Source organism: Drosophila albomicans, chromosome X, assembly GCF_009650485.2.
Source record: "Drosophila albomicans strain 15112-1751.03 chromosome X, ASM965048v2, whole genome shotgun sequence".
Classification (NCBI taxonomy): Eukaryota; Metazoa; Arthropoda; class Insecta; order Diptera; family Drosophilidae; genus Drosophila; species Drosophila albomicans.
This window is the reverse complement of record NC_047627.2, coordinates 25485371-25501241: the sequence shown is the minus strand read 5'-3', so window position 1 is coordinate 25501241 and position 15871 is coordinate 25485371. Positions and strand designations below refer to the sequence as shown.

General features: G+C 38.2%; 2 protein-coding genes across 4 annotated transcripts in view; one reads left to right on the top strand and one right to left on the bottom strand.

Moving 5' to 3' along the window:
• The window catches only part of LOC117568465 (tyrosine-protein phosphatase 10D), a 64518-nt gene extending 54278 nt beyond the window's left edge, over positions 1–10240 (bottom strand). For 2 of the 3 annotated variants that reach the window (XM_052008591.1, XM_052008590.1), the window contains exons 1-2: positions 10061–10240; positions 7709–8211 (exon numbers count right to left, since the gene is read on the bottom strand). In XM_052008591.1, the coding sequence (XP_051864551.1) occupies positions 7709–7816 (108 nt within the window). In that variant the 5' untranslated portion in view covers positions 7817–8211; positions 10061–10240. The remainder of the gene's footprint in view (positions 1–7708; positions 8212–10060) is intronic. The other variant, XM_052008592.1, reaches the window with a different exon arrangement.
• A 712-nt stretch (positions 10241–10952) lies between these two features.
• Positions 10953–15871, top strand: LOC117568634 (DNA topoisomerase 3-beta). The gene is made up of 5 exons (XM_034249427.2): positions 10953–11440; positions 11506–12250; positions 12743–13793; positions 14984–15377; positions 15439–15871. Exons 1-5 carry the CDS (start codon positions 11350–11352, stop codon positions 15753–15755), a joined length of 2598 nt encoding a protein of 865 aa, XP_034105318.1. The 5' UTR covers positions 10953–11349; the 3' UTR covers positions 15756–15871.

The following is a 15871-nucleotide window of genomic DNA, read 5'->3' as shown; positions in this document are numbered from 1 at the left end:
CTTTTTTTATTCATTATTTTCTTTATTTCTTTCTTTCTTTTTTCATTATTATCTTAATTTTTCTTTCGTTTTCTTTAACATTTTCTGTTTCTTTCTTTCAAGTTTTTTTATTAGCTAAATCATACAATTATTTCTCTGCTTAGCTCTTCTTTTTACAGGGTATCTTGCAGTCGCATACACTCCACTCAGCTCTTGGCTAGCTGTAATATTTTTATGAACTTTGCTTTACTTCGGAGTTATTACGAATTTAGCAAACATTTTCGACATGTTTTGTGTGCGCTCTGCTTTCTGTAGCAATATAATTAGTTCACCATACACTGCCCGAAATAGTTGTGCCATAATATTTGACAATACTTTTGAGTGAGGCAAAGTTGAGGCATGTTTTCGTCAAGTGTATTTTGTTGAGTATTATATTGCATTGTTTCGTTGTGTGTATCTAATGACTTTAATAAAGTTGAAGTGGGTGCAAAAACTAGCGACACGAGGGCTGAACTCAGACTCGAATCCCAAAAGCCCAAAATATATCCAGTGGCCAGGGGCGAGTCAAGGCTGGGCGTGGCGGATCTGGGGGCAGCGGGCAGTTCACCCTCGATGTGGCGTCGTGTCTCAGAGTCTCAGTCCATCATACATACAAATGCATGATTCATGCTACACTTACAACATACAACTAAATATTAAGAGAGCGAGAGAGAACGAGAGAGGGAGGGAGATGGAGAACACTACACTACATTACACTAAATAACACACACACATACACACACTCAGTGCACCAAAAGTCACCCCTCGCTGGCTGAGTGTGGGAGCAAATAATATCCAAATACTCACACAATCTTCGTCTTGCCCTTTGCAACGGGTCTCTAACGCTTAGCAATGTTATTAATTTTTATTTTATTTTTGTAGAAATCTAGTAAAAGTTTTACATACATTTGTATCTACGCAGCTAATTCAGAAATTCGCTCGAAATTGGTTTCTAAACTATTTCAGACACTAGATATGGTATGTCGTAAAATATACCAAATTAGCATACCGAAAACATACAAAAATATACCAAAATACACCAAAGAAATGCATATTCTATTTGAATCATAGTATTCAGTTAAATAGCCTTCAAATATACCAAATGAACATACCGAAAATATACTATTGAAACCCATAATATCTTCGAATTTTCAAAATCGATTAAATAGCTTCCAAGTATACCAAAAAATACCGACAACATACCAAAATAGGCCATAATGTCTCTGCTTTTGAGAATTTAGTTAAATAGCCTCAATATACCAAATACATATAACGAAAAGATACCTAAAATAGACCAAAATACAGCATAGAAATGCTTAATCTCTTCGAATTTTAAATAACCTCAAACCTCTTAAATAACCTCAAAATATACCAGATGAACATACCGAAAACATACAAAAATATTCCAAAATACACGCTAGAAATGCATGGTATCTTTGAATTTCTGAGTTTAGCCACCAAATAAACCAAATGAAATATACCAAAATACACCATAATATTTTCGATTTTTAGAATTCAGTTAAATAGCCTACAAATATACTAACTGAATATGGTAGAACATATCAAAAATATACCGAAATACACCATTGAAATGCGTAATATCTTAACAATTTAGAATACATTGAAACTGCCTTAAATATACTATATGAATATACCAAAATTATACCAAAAATACACCATAATCTCTTTGAAATTTCCGAATTCAGTGAAATGGTCTCAACAAAATATGAATGGTAGAGTATTTATATTTAGCTTTGCTGCTCGATACGTTCTTAGACTGCTTTTATTATCCAGCTGCAGTTTGATGGAAACTCTAAAGGGAAGCGAGGGAGGGTGGCAAACTATTGCTCTGCATTTGACTTATTTGTGTGTGTGTGTGCAAAATACTTCCGCGATTTGTCGTCGTTCAGTTAGTTGTTTAGTTGGTTGTCAACACTACTTGAATGCGACTCCTACCGAGAGAGCAGCCCATAAATGAGTGAAGTACGTTGCGATGTAAGAAATATCACTCAAGTTTGTCTGTCTGCCTATCTGTCTGTCTGTCGTGTCTGTCCATCAATTTCATTCGACTCGAAAATAAAAGAAGACAAAAAAAAGTGGCGTTTGCCATTTCCGATGTCTCTGGCACTTCAAAGTGGTCTCGCTGCATGTTTCTCTTAACATTTTTCTCGTCTTTTCACTTTTCCTTTATCCATATCGCTGCTTTGTGTTTTTTTTTTCTTTCTTTTTTCGCTTTTTGCATTTGATGGCACATTTCCGGCAAACTTGATGTTGATGTTGCACTCTATTTTTGGCATGTGGCGCACGCAATGCGCGTAGACCGCATCAGCAGTGTTGTAGTGTTGGTAAACGAGATCAAGTGCTTGAATCTCATCTAAGCTGATGCTTAGAGTACGACAGCAGTGTTGAAAAGTTAGTAAAGATCTTAAAGAGCTTGACTCTTTTGTAAGCTGCGGCTTAAGTTATATTAGCAGTGCTGCAGTGTTGGTAAATGACATAAAGCATTTGAATATCTACTAAGCTGTGAATTAAAATGCTTAAATATCGTAAAGAGATCAAATATTTTATAAGCTAAGGTTTATACTGGATTAACAGTGTTGGTAAACAGCTTGAATTTATTTAAGATACGACTTAGACTGTTACAGCAGTGATGTAGTGTTGGTAAACGTCTCAAAGAGCATAAACTTTTTTAAGCTGCGGTTGTAGTGTTGGTAAACGTCTTAAAAATTGGAAAATAATCTACGATGCGGCTTAGACTGCGACTGTAGTGTTGATAACCGTCTTAAATAGTTTAAATCTACTCTAAGCTGCGGCTTTGACTGCAGCATCAGTATTGTAGTGTTTTAAAAAGTTTGAATCTTATCTGAGCTGCGGTTTAGACTGCGACAGGAGAGTTGCAGGGTTGGTAAACGAATTTGCGTTTTAGACGGCTTAAATCTTTTAAAAATCTGAGACTTAAGCTGCGACAGGAGTGTTGATAAACATCTTAAAGAGCTTTAATATGTTGTAGTGTTGATAAACATCTTAAAGAGTTTAAATCTATTCTAAGCTGCGGCTTTGGCTGCAGCATCAATGCTTTAGTGTTGGTAAACATTTTAAAGAGTTTGAAGCTTTTCAAATCTGCAGTTTAGACGGTTTGAATCTTTAAGAATCTGAGACTTATACTGCGACAGCAGTGTTGCAGTGTTGTTAGACGTCTTAAAGAGCTTAAATCTCTTGAAAGCTGCGGCTTAATTGATTTGCAATTTGCTGCCCTTCAAAAGTCACTCCCCCTCCGTTGGTATTGCTGTTGAGTCTGTTAGTTTTGGGCAGCCACGTGGCGCGTTTCAGTGTGGTGGGCGGACTTTATCTGCGACACGCATCTGTGGCCATGGCCTTTGTCTCTCTCTCTCTCTCTCTGTCTTTGCGGACGTGCATTTAATTGCCATGGAGCCCACGCCCAGAAAAAAAAAGAAACAGCAGCAAGTAATCGGGGAAGAGAAACGGCGAAAAACAAACAAGCCAGACCAGACCAGACCAGATCAGATCAAACCGGGCCAGACGCACAATTCCACAACCAATTCCGATTCCGATTTCGATTCGGCCGATTTCAATTCCCATACCGAATTGGCCTCGCTTCTGTGTATGTCTTTCTTTTTTTTTAGTTGTTGTTGCTGTTTCGGTTTCAGTTTTGGATTCGGATTGTGTTTAATTGTTTTTCAGTGCTGTTGTTGTTTCAAATTAGGCCGCATTTTGCGCTTAATTTATCAGCTAGCGTTTAACCCTTTGCACTTAGCCATCATCGGTATCTGTAGCTGCGTATCTTTGTATCTTTTTGTCTCTTTGGCATTATCTGCACTGCGCCAAGCAGATAAACTCTGTCGCCTGCTTGCCGCTGACAAATCATTTCGAATATTCAATTCAAATTATACACTTTAGATATGCATAGCATTTTATTTAAGAGGTGAAACTTAACTTAAATGAATATTATATAATTTGAGTAAAGTTTTCTTCTTAAACAGTTTGACTAATGGAAAAATAATGTGTTAAAGTAAAGTAAATTGCGAAATTCAAGAATAGTAAAATTAAAAATCTTTTAAGTTTGACAGCCAAGTTTCAGTGTTGGTTAACGTCCAAATAATTGTTTAAGCTACCAGTTAACTATCTTGATCGACAAAAATTGGCTTAAAACAATGCAGTTAATATCGATTTTTAATGAACTCAAGCTCTAATACTATTTAAGAGGAGAAGAACAACTATCTCCAATTAAAAAAAAAAGAAACAGACGCTAAACAAACAAACAAACATTTCGGTTTTTTTTTTGTGTTTTTGGCAACAACTTTCGCAGTTCGCTGAACCAGACAAACCTGAGTGCAATGTTTGCTTTCAACCCATGCACATTAATATTAAATATATATATATGTATATATTTATATAATATCTATATAGCGTAGGTACTACCAATATATATATATTGTCTGTTTGTATGTAAAGAGCGGGTGCTTTGCTTTGGGTTATTATAAAGCGCCGTGCGGCGTACGTGACTTTTGGTTGCTTGTTTTTGTTGGGCTCGTAATTCGTCGTCGTATGTGACTAAATGGCGAATTTTTGCCAACATTTATCGAATAGACAAAACAATGACAATTTTTGCGATTGTTTTGTATACCCGCTACCCAAAGGGTAGAAGGGTATTATAACGTATTGTCTTCATGAAATGTACAAGAAGGAATATACAAAAAATACGTTATTTAGTTTTTATCGGTCATAGTTCCAATTTTTGTTTCAAATTTTTAGTCTTTATGAGTCCTGAAACATTGTTTGTGACTAGATGCAATTTGTTTTTAAATAAAGTTGTTAAAGAAATACTTTGGTATGGGCACAAAAAACCTACTAAGGGTCTTAGTTGCTTTGGCTGACAATCTGGTATATTGTGCACTCTATGAGTTATTTTAATGTAGTACTTTATACTACAATATACCAAATACAACGGATGGTATATTTTTGGTGTTTTTGTGGTATATCAATTTGGTATATTTGAAAAGGTATATCATATTTTTATACCATATTTTCCATAATTTGAATATAGTACCAAATGTAGCATTTGGTATATTTTTGGTATTTTCGTGACATGTTCATTTGGTATATTTTAAATTATATACTGTATTATTGTACCATATGTACCATATTTTGCATATAGTACTATATCGATATACCAAATGTATAATTTAATGCAGTTTTAGTATTTTTGTGGTGTATTAATTTGATATATTTTAAAATATATACCGCAGTTTTATACCATATTTTGAGTATAGTACCAAACGTATCATTTCTTATATTTTTAGTATTTTTGCGGTATATTTATTTGTCTGTTTTGCTTTTCACAATGTATAGCGGGTATCTCATAGCTTTCCTATTTGTTAGCACTTTTTGACCTGTCCTACAACACAATCAGGAACTTGAAGAGGAAGTCTGTTTACTCTTTGCAATTTGCTAAACGCCACTCGCAAAATTGATGCGAATTGCGAAATGCTAAATAGTAAAGTACTAAACATGTTTCTCCATTTATTTATGACGAGTACGTGACGTTGATTTGCGATTTGCCAGCAAGTTAGTTTCTTAGTTAGTTAGTTATTGCGAACTCCTCCTCCCCCAAAAAGCAGCGCCCTTAAATTTCGTGTTTACGATCCGAGAGCGCTCCTAATGAGCACATTCCTGTTTTTTGCCTGCCTCGGTAATCATTCGGTAATCGGTTATCGTTTGCACTCGTAAATAAACATCACACAACGAAACAATAAAGATGCCTTTCATGGCAAATTGCTGGGAAATACCAGGAAAATAAACACTCAACCCAATAGTTGCGACAACTGTAATATATTTATTATATAGTACCATTTTTAATTTATCTAAATTGCATACATTGTAATACCTTTCCTTTGCAATGTTAAATCATTCTATTTAACAACGACTTACTTGACAAATGTACAAAATTCTCTGAATGGTATTGTAAGGAATTTACCAGAACAAAGTTACACAACATTGGAGTTTGAGACTTAGGAATATGTTCGTAAAAAATAAAATTCATAAAGAAATAATAGTTTTAGAAAAAAATTACTTAAAGTAGAATATAATAGACGATTCTATAAAGATTGAGAAAAGCTCAACTTAATTAGAAAGTACATATTTTTTGGTTTATAATTATGATTTACAACAATGTTCAGGAAAAAGTGTGAAATTATAGACTTTTTCTATAGAGATTAGGAAAAACATAACTTAAAATAAAAGTCAATAAACTTTTGGAAAAGATATTGAAAAAAAAAAACTAAAAATATAAAAAAAAATAGGCTATTCCTATTCTATAAAGATTAAGAAAAGTTCAACTTATAATAGAAAGTACATCTTTCTTTTTAATTTTTTGGTTAACATTTTTTATACACTTATTTATAATATTGTTCTGGACATTCAAATCGTGGATAGCTATAATAGTCTTTTAATAGTGAAGAATCTTAAAAAAAGAATACGAAAAGCTTATTTAAATGAAGCATAAATTAAGCTAATATTTAAAACACAAAATTATTTTGCTTATCTAGCTTATCTATTAGTATAGTATTATCTGTTATATTTCGTTAGATATAAAGTATGTATAATTTATGTAAATTTGAAGAAGTTTTTTAGGAAGCTTCGAATTAAACTCAAGTTTAGAACACAAAATTATCTAGTTTAAAAAGTTTAAACTATATGAAATTGAAAAAGTTTTTCGGAATATAAATATCTAAATATAAAATATATTCAATATGAAATTGAAGAAGTTTTTGGGAAGCTTCGAATGTATTATTTTGCTACTCTCTATTGTGAACTTTAGCTAGGAAGTTTAGTATGCGAGGCTATTTCTGGTTATTCGTGATTGATTGATTTAGAGCTTGCTCACGTTTTGGCAAAAAATACAAAAATTGTAGATAATCAATTGATGTGGAAGGCTTCATTAGGAGGGCGCTTATGCAATTGGTTGGCAGTGCAATCTAACAGTAAATAACTAAGCAAGTATCTTGTGATCGACAACATGCGGGTATCGCAATCTGCCAATGTATCTGTATCTGTATCTGTATCTGTTGTTGTTGTTGTTGTTGCTGTTGTTACTGTTTGCTGTCAGTATCGAATGCATATTCATTTCATTCACTTTAACTGGCTTGCAAATAATTCGCTTGCCTAACTCTCAAGGTCTCTCACGACTGATAGCCCGACACTCCCTTCCGCTCTAGCCCCCCGTCTCCCCTTCCCCATCCTCCCCTATATACTTGTATGTAGTTGCTGTAGAGAATACAAGTTTTGCAAGGCGCAAACAAAACCAAAAACACGATGCGAAATAATTGAATTTAATTAACATGGGAAATGTGCGCTCCACTAACAAAAACAATGAAAGACTTCAGCAACAGCAACAACAACAACAACACGTGCATAAGAACAGATAGAGAGAGGCAAGAGAGTGGGAGAGAGAGACCAGCATGTGAGCACGCAGCAAGTGCAGCTGTGATTTATGTATACACACATACATACGTAACATACATCTAAGACTGTCTCTCTTGTGCTTGTGTGTGCTGCCGAAATGCATGTTGCTAATGTGGCCAGCAACGCAATATGTTGCTAAACATTTATTGCGCGACTCAAAAGAAAGTTGATGATCGAAAAGAAAAAGCTTTTTGCTTTTGCTGCTTACCTTCGCACAAAATGCAGCCAAAAATGTTAAACTCCAAATCCAGCGATTATTTGTTGTTGTTGTTTTGAGTCGAATTCTTGTTGTTGCTTTGCTTAGCGTGTACAACATGTTGTGGCCGTCTTGTTGCTATTTGGCTTCTTCTTCCTCTCTGATTGTTGATGTTGATGGGTTGTTGCTGCTTTTGCTGTTGTTGTTTTGGTTGTTGTTGCAGCCTTTTATAGGTGTGCTAATATATATTTTGTTGCTTGCTGAGAAGACTTTTAGGCAACGGCGGGGGAATAGCACTTTTATTTTTTTGTATTCTTTGCTAATTTCTTTTGAGTTTCGACATTCTCAAGACGAGCGTAGTTTTTGATTTAAACAAATGCATTGTTTTCAATTTGTTTTGTTGTTTCTTGGCTCTTATATGCACAACTATATGTATATCTGTGTGTATGTTTGTGTGTGTGATTATGTATGTGTGTGTGTGGGTTAAATATTATGAACTTTCCACATGTCGAATACTGTGCGAGAGAGTTAACAAAAATGTTGTTAAGAGAGCGCGAAACCAAAGCGAGAGAGCGAGAGAGAGATAGCAGGCTAGACAGGTAAACACAGAGAGTGTGTATGTATGTGTGTGGTAAGCTTAGCTTTCCAGCCAAGCTTCGCCTTCGATCGTTCGCTCTCTCACTCTGGCTTATGGGTTTGTCCATTAAATTGCTGTTGCCAACCTCGCAGCTTCTGCTGCTGCTGCAGAGCTTTCAATGGGTTTGTGTATGCGTGTGTGTTTGTGTGTTGTTGCTGCTGTTTTGCAGACGTAACAACAATAACAATAACATAATGACTATTGTCGATTGCATTTCTGCAACTAATTTGTGTTGCATTGCGCAAAATGACGTCAAAAAACACTCACGTATATTTACATAAATATGTATGTATGTACGTAAGTGTTCACGCATTTACATACGCGCATTAATGTATATAATGTAAATATGTATGTATTTAAATGCCAATGAAAAGAAAACAACAATTTTTACGGCAAACCAGTTTAACATTTTTATGTGATCAGCAGCTAAAGCTGCCTAGGAACTGTTGTGGCTATTTTTGTTGTTATTGTCGTTGTAGTTGTTGTTGTTGTTACTGCTCCGTAACATTGCTGTATGCAAAAAGGCCTTCAACTTTGTTGCTGAGTTGCAGCTTCAAGAGAGCAAGAAGAGACCGAGAGACCGTGAGAGCGAGAGAGCAACGGCTCAGAGAAGAGAAGCTTGGAAGCCAAATCCAAAATCGGAGCTTCAGCTTAGTGTTGCCATTGTTCTGTCATTTATTAGAACAACAACAATGGCAACAACTATGAAATGTGCAAAAAAAAAGCAATAACTTTAAAGCTCCAACAACAACAGCAACAACAACAAGAAAAGCTCATAAAAACGAGTTTTTATTTCATTTTCCATTTGTTGTTTTTGAAGTGAATTTAGGACAAGTTTCTATGCTCAACAAGCAACGGACAAAATAATAAACATCAATTTCAGTTACTTGTAGCTCTTGTTGTTGTTGCTGTTGTTGCTGTTTGCAGACTTTTGTTGTTTCTTCAATTCATTCACAAATCAAATCACAGGGGAGAAATTTCATTCAAGCAACAACTGCAAGCAAATATTCAAATTTGCAACGGACAAACAGACGAAATTGCAAATCGGCGGCGTTAACAGAGAGCGCCTCTTTGTGTGAGTGTGTGTGTGTGTGTAAAAGTGAGAGAGTGGGTGTGTTAGAGGCGGACAAGAGGTGAGCATGGGCACGCAAAAGAAAGCGACGGCATGTCAATCGACAGCAACAAACAACAACAACAAAAAGCTGCTGCCGGTGATGCCCATAACGCGTAGGTGTAACTGTTGTTGGTAATGTTAGTGTTGCCAATGCTTGTTTTTGTTGTTGTTGCAACGCACTCGAAACGCGCTCAAAAACAACAAAACAAACACACACAAAAAACAACTCTCAATTTCTGCTTTTACTTTGCTACGCTTTGTTGGCCAAAACGAACAAAACAAAAAAAAAAACGAAAAACGTCCAAAACCCCAAAAACACAGTATACAGATGATGTTTAAAAAAAATTGTTTGTATGTATGCGTGTATATTGTATAGTATTAAAGTGAACACAACGAACTTTTCTTCTTATTCAATGTGAATAAGTTTTTTTTAAAAAATTTTTCTATATATTCATGAACATTATACATATATTTATGTATACATCTATATATATTTATAAATATGTATGTATGTATATGCTGTATACATTTGCGTTCAAAAATTTTTTGCTAACTGTCGCCAAAAATACAAAAAAAAAAAAAACATACGAAAAAAAAAACAACAAAAACGTACACTACTCAGACGCAGACGCACACACACGTAAACAACAGACGGGGCAACACCGCTGACGCTAACGACGACGGCGGCGACGATGACGATGAAAGCGGCGGCGGCGACGACGACGACAACGGACAACGGACGAGAGAGACAATGACGCGCACCTGAACACGCTCACGGCCAAAACTCAACTGAGTAGCAAAAGCAAACAGTATAGCGGATATTTTGTAGCGCTTGGCGGTGGCTGCGACTCTGGCTCTGCTGCTAACTCTGGCTGCATCTGCAGCAAGTCAGTCCACTGATTGAGCAAGTGTGCGTGTGAGTGTGTGCGTCTCCCTGTCTGTCGGTGTGTATGTGTGGGAGAGCCCCCAGTGCTGGGTGGTTGTTTCTATAACCAGTGCTGCCATATTTGCCGCGCTATTTGAAATGCTGGCAAGCTAACGAGCTTTCAATTATATTTAAAATTGTCACTAGAAAACACAAAAATCAGCACTGATGGCAAATGCAAAATTAAAAAACCAGTTAAGCTTAATTTTTATTGTTATACGTCGTTTTTTTACCTATGCGATAATATATTCCAAAAAAAAAACGGTGATAGCAACGATGATACATCGACAAAACGCAATCGATTATGTGAGCAATCGATATGTTGTCAACTATTGCTGGCACATATTTTAGTATATTTTGGAAATATACAATTGCTGCAAGTACATTAATAATGACTGATGTTTAACAAAAAAATATTTCCTTTTTTTATGTTTTTTTGCAACATGTTTCCTTTAATGTGCAGTGTGAAGAGGCAGTATGATAAATGTTCAAAATGTGCCCAGCCGTGAATGCAACCATGCAAGGTATATTTCCAAGGTAAAAATTGGTGCATTTTGCGCTGTTGCCTTTTCACGCATCACTAACAACACACACAGCTACGCTACAGCGATTTTTTTTTTTGCAAAAACTATTTGATAAAAAAGCAAGTATTAAATGTGTGCGTGTGTGTGCGTTAAACAATATACAATTAAACAATAGCCCGAGGAGCGTATATCGACCAATAAGCACAATAAGGTGTGCAGGGCAGCTGGCGTTGCTTACAACAAAAAGACCGGCAGCAGCTTCCTCGCTCGCACGCACACACCCACGCACACATACATACATGTACACGAATCTATGAGAGAGCAGTATCATCGTGCAAAAAAAAAACGAAGAAAAGAAAACGACAGCAACAACAATAAGTAAAGGTGTTGGAGTGAAAGAGCGAGGGCGAGAGGGAAGCAGTGTGTGCGATCATCAGATCAGCTTTAGAGGCCATGAAGAATGTATTGATGGTGGCAGAGAAGCCATCGCTGGCTGCCTCCTTAGCTGCCATACTCTCCAATGGACGCTCCACGGCAAAGCGAGGTTCGACCGGACTCTCAATTAAAAATATGTACATATTTATCAATAATAACAATGAATTTTGACAGGTAACAACGGTTGCTCCACCCACGAATGGACGGGACACTTTCGCAACGAGGGCGCGGTGCATTTTCGGATGACATCGGTGTGCGGTCATGTGATGTCATTGGATTTCACCAGCAAATATCAATCGTGGGACAAAGTGGATCCCGTCGAGCTTTTCGATTGCCCCACCGAGAAGAAGGAATGCACGCCCAAGCAACAGATGCGCTCATTTCTGGCCCACGAAGCACGCGGCTGCGATTATCTGGTGCTGTGGCTCGATTGCGACAAGGAGGGCGAAAACATTTGCTACGAGGTCATGGATGCAGTGCAGCATGTCATACACAATGTCTACAGTCGCAATGTCACGTATCGTGCCCACTTTTCGGCCATCACGGACAAGGACATCAAAGGCGCCATGGAGTCGTTGGGCCATCCCAACGAGAATGAGGCCAAGTCGGTGGATGCACGTCAGGAGCTCGATTTGCGCATCGGTTGCGCCTTCACACGCTTTCAGACTAAGTTCTTTCAAGGCCGCTACGGCGATCTGGACTCCTCACTCATCTCCTATGGTCCCTGCCAGACGCCCACGCTCGGTTTTTGTGTGAAGCGTCACGATGACATCCAAACGTTTAAGCCCGAAACATTCTGGTATCTTCAACTGTCCGCCGGGCAGCCGGAGGTGACGCTCGAATGGGCGCGTGGACGCGTCTTCAAGAAGGACATTGCCATCATGCTGCTGAACCGTGTGAAGGAGCATAAAGAGGCCACGTAAGTCGAGTAGAGTAGAGAGAGAGGGAGTGAGAGAGTAAAGCAGACTGTAATTAGTGTAACCAGAGCGCATTTCGAAAAGTGCTGCCTTACTTAATTGACTCTTTTAACTTAAGTTTAGTGGGCAAGAGAAAGTATTTCCTTTTGTTTATGTTTTTTTTATAAAGTAATTAAGTATATATAAAGAGGCCGCGTAAGTTGAGTATAGAGAGAGAGAGAAATAGGGTAGAGAAGAATATAATTAGTATGACCAAAACGAGGCCTCGTATGTCCAGTAGGGAGAGAGAGAGAGAGTAGAGAATAATATAATAAGTGTGACCAGAAGGACTTTACAAACGAACTATTTAATTTTTGATTGTCTTAACTTATCTTTAAGTTTAGTGGGTAAAATAAAAAAAATTTGTGTATTCAATGTAAGTTTTGAAACAAACTCTTTTTACCATTATATTCAAAATGTCTCAAAATAAACCATTTTCTCTCTTTTCCGTGCAGCGTGGAGAGCGTGAGCAGCAAGGAATCGTTCAAGAGCAAACCGCAGGCGCTGAACACCGTCGAGCTGATGAGGATTTGCAGCTCGGGCCTGGGCATTGGTCCCTTCCAGGCGATGCAGGTGGCGGAGCGTCTGTACACGCAGGGCTACATCAGTTATCCGCGTACCGAGACCAATCAGTATCCCGAGAACTTTGATCTGCACGCCGTGCTCCGTGTGCTGCAGCCGTCGAGTGAATTTGGCGACGAGGCGCGATCGATTGCCTCCGATTTCCAGATGCCACGCAAGGGCAAAGATGCCGGCGACCATCCTCCGATCACACCAATGAAGCTGGCATCACGCAACGACTTTGATCGCGACACTTGGCGTGTCTACGACTTCATATGCCGTCACTTTATGGGCACGGTGTCGCGTGACCTAAAGTATCGCACCACAACGGCCAAGCTGCGCGCTGGCCTTGAGTCATTCTCGTGCACGGCGAATGTGCTGCTCGACGCCGGATTCACCAAGGTGATGACATGGCAAGCCTTTGGCAAGGACGAACCGGCTCCGCCGTTTGTCCAGGGCAGTCAGGTGGCCATCAATGATGTCCGACTCGCCGAGTCTCAAACGGGGCCACCCGATTATCTCACCGAAGCGGAGTTGATAACGCTGATGGAGCAGCACGGCATTGGGACGGATGCCTCGATTCCCGTGCACATCAATAACATTTGCCAGCGCAATTATGTGCGCATCGAAAGCGGACGCAAACTGATACCAACGACTCTCGGGATTGTGCTCGTCCATGGCTATCAGAAGATCGATCCGGAGCTGGTGTTGCCCACAATGCGTTCCGAGGTGGAGCGCATGCTCACATTGATTGCCAAAGGCTCGGCGGATTTCAACGATGTGCGACGCCATGCAACGAAAATCTTTAAGCTCAAATTCATGTTCTTTGTGCAAAACATTGCCAGCATGGACATGCTCTTTGAGTCCTCGTTCTCCCCCCTCGCCGAGTCGGGGAAGGCGCATTCGCGTTGCGGCAAATGCAGACGCTACATGAAGTACATTCAGGTGAGTAACTAAGACTTTTAAGTAATTTAACTCAAGTATAATTTGATATTTTTAAAAAAAGAAACTTTAACTTTTGCTTTTGTCTTAGACTTCCATATAGAAAGCTATTTATAGATTATTTTCTCTTAGAAGAAGTATTATATCGAAGCCATAAATAGTTGTTTTTTGTTTTCTAGTTTTATTTTGTTTGCTTACAAATAATATAAACCTTAATCGTCATTAATATTTATTTTAAATTTCACTCCTACAAAGTGTTGATGATTAATGATTATATTATTTTTGAGCATTCAAAATATATATGGATATACTTGATGGTATTTTTTGAATGTAGTACAATATTGTTATACCGAATATAGGCTTTGGTATATTTTAGTAGTTTTGCGTTATATTTTGAGGATATGGTTAGAAAATTTGTGGAATTTATTTAAGAACAACGCCTTCAATCGGGTCTCAGTTGCTTTGCCTGAAAATCTGGTATATTATGATGTTCCATAACGATATACCAAATATAGGTTTTAGTATTTTAGTATATTTTATGAATATGGTTTAAATCAATCGGGTCTTAGGTGTTTTGGCTGACAATCTGGTATATTTTGTACTCTATGGTATACCAAATAATGGCTTTGGTATTTTTGTGATACATTTTAAGAATATAGTTTCAATCAATCGGATCAAAGCAACCAATCTGGTATATTTTAAATGTAGTGCAATGTCGATACACCAAATATAGGGTTCTGGTATAAAGTATTAGGTATTCTTGAGGCATGTTTTTGGTATATTTTAACAGGTACACACAATTGCAGTTTTCGTACTTGTTTTTAAATGTGTAATGCAAAATTACAAGAAAAATAGTTAATCCTTGTAATGCAAATTTAGTTATTACATTAAATCTAGTATGTAATACTAAATTTCATTTAGAGAAAAGAGAATGCTGGCTATTTGGGTCTTTGACTCGACAATTACTATGTTTATCATAAATTAAGTTGCATTTTTATTATAGAATTGTACATTTTCATTATGTTTTCCTTAGAAGGAGTTTCTTGGTATATTTTTAATTGTTTTGCGGTATATTTTTTGAGGATATGGTTACGAAAATTGTAGAATTTACTTTTGTATGGCATAGATTAAGAAAGAGTAATTTGTTGTATATATATATCTTTAAAGTCCTCTTCTGTTCTCTTCTCTTTTAGACGAAACCAGCGCGTTTGTATTGCTCGCATTGCGATGAGAATTATACGCTGCCCAATGGCAATGTTAAAGTGTATCGCGAGTTCAAATGCCCGTTGGATGACTTTGGTCTGTTGGCCTTCTCCACGGGGGTGAAGGGTCGATCGTATCCCTTCTGTCCGTATTGCTACAACCATCCGCCGTTCAGGGATATGCCCAAATTTGGCGGCTGCAACACCTGCACGCATCCCACCTGCCCCCATTCGTTGAACACGCTGGGCATCTCCAGCTGTGTGGAATGCGAGACGGGTGTCCTTGTGCTCGATAGCACGCTCTCACCGAGCTGGAAACTCGGCTGCAATCGCTGCGATGTCATCATCAATTGCTTTAAGGGTGCCACCAAAATTGCAGTTGAAGGTAAGCACAAATGCCATCTCCGATAAATTCGCTTGCTTAATATTTATTCTCTTTCGTGCAGAATCCAAGTGCAGCGATTGCGGTGCCCAACTGGTCAACGTCGTCTACAAATCGGATAAATCCAAGTTCAAGGATGGCAGCGAAGAGAAGACCGGCTGCATTTTTTGCTCTGCCGAATTCTCGCATCTGGTGGAAAAGCATCGCGCTGTCGCCTCGCGTCAGGTGCGCACAAATGCGCCACGCGGTGGACCCAATGCAGCCGCAGGTCCTGGAGGTCCTGGCGCAGCTGCTGGCGGCGGAGGCGCTGGGCGTGGCGGACGTCATGGCGGGCGACCGCCCAAGGATAAAATGGCTCAGCTGGCGGCGTATTTCGTCTGATTGTCATCGTCATCGTCGTGTTGTCGTCTTGGCTCTGGAATTTGCATTTTATTGTGTAACTCGTCACGAGCGAGCATCTTGGCAGTAAAAATAAACGAAAACAAAGTTTGTACAAA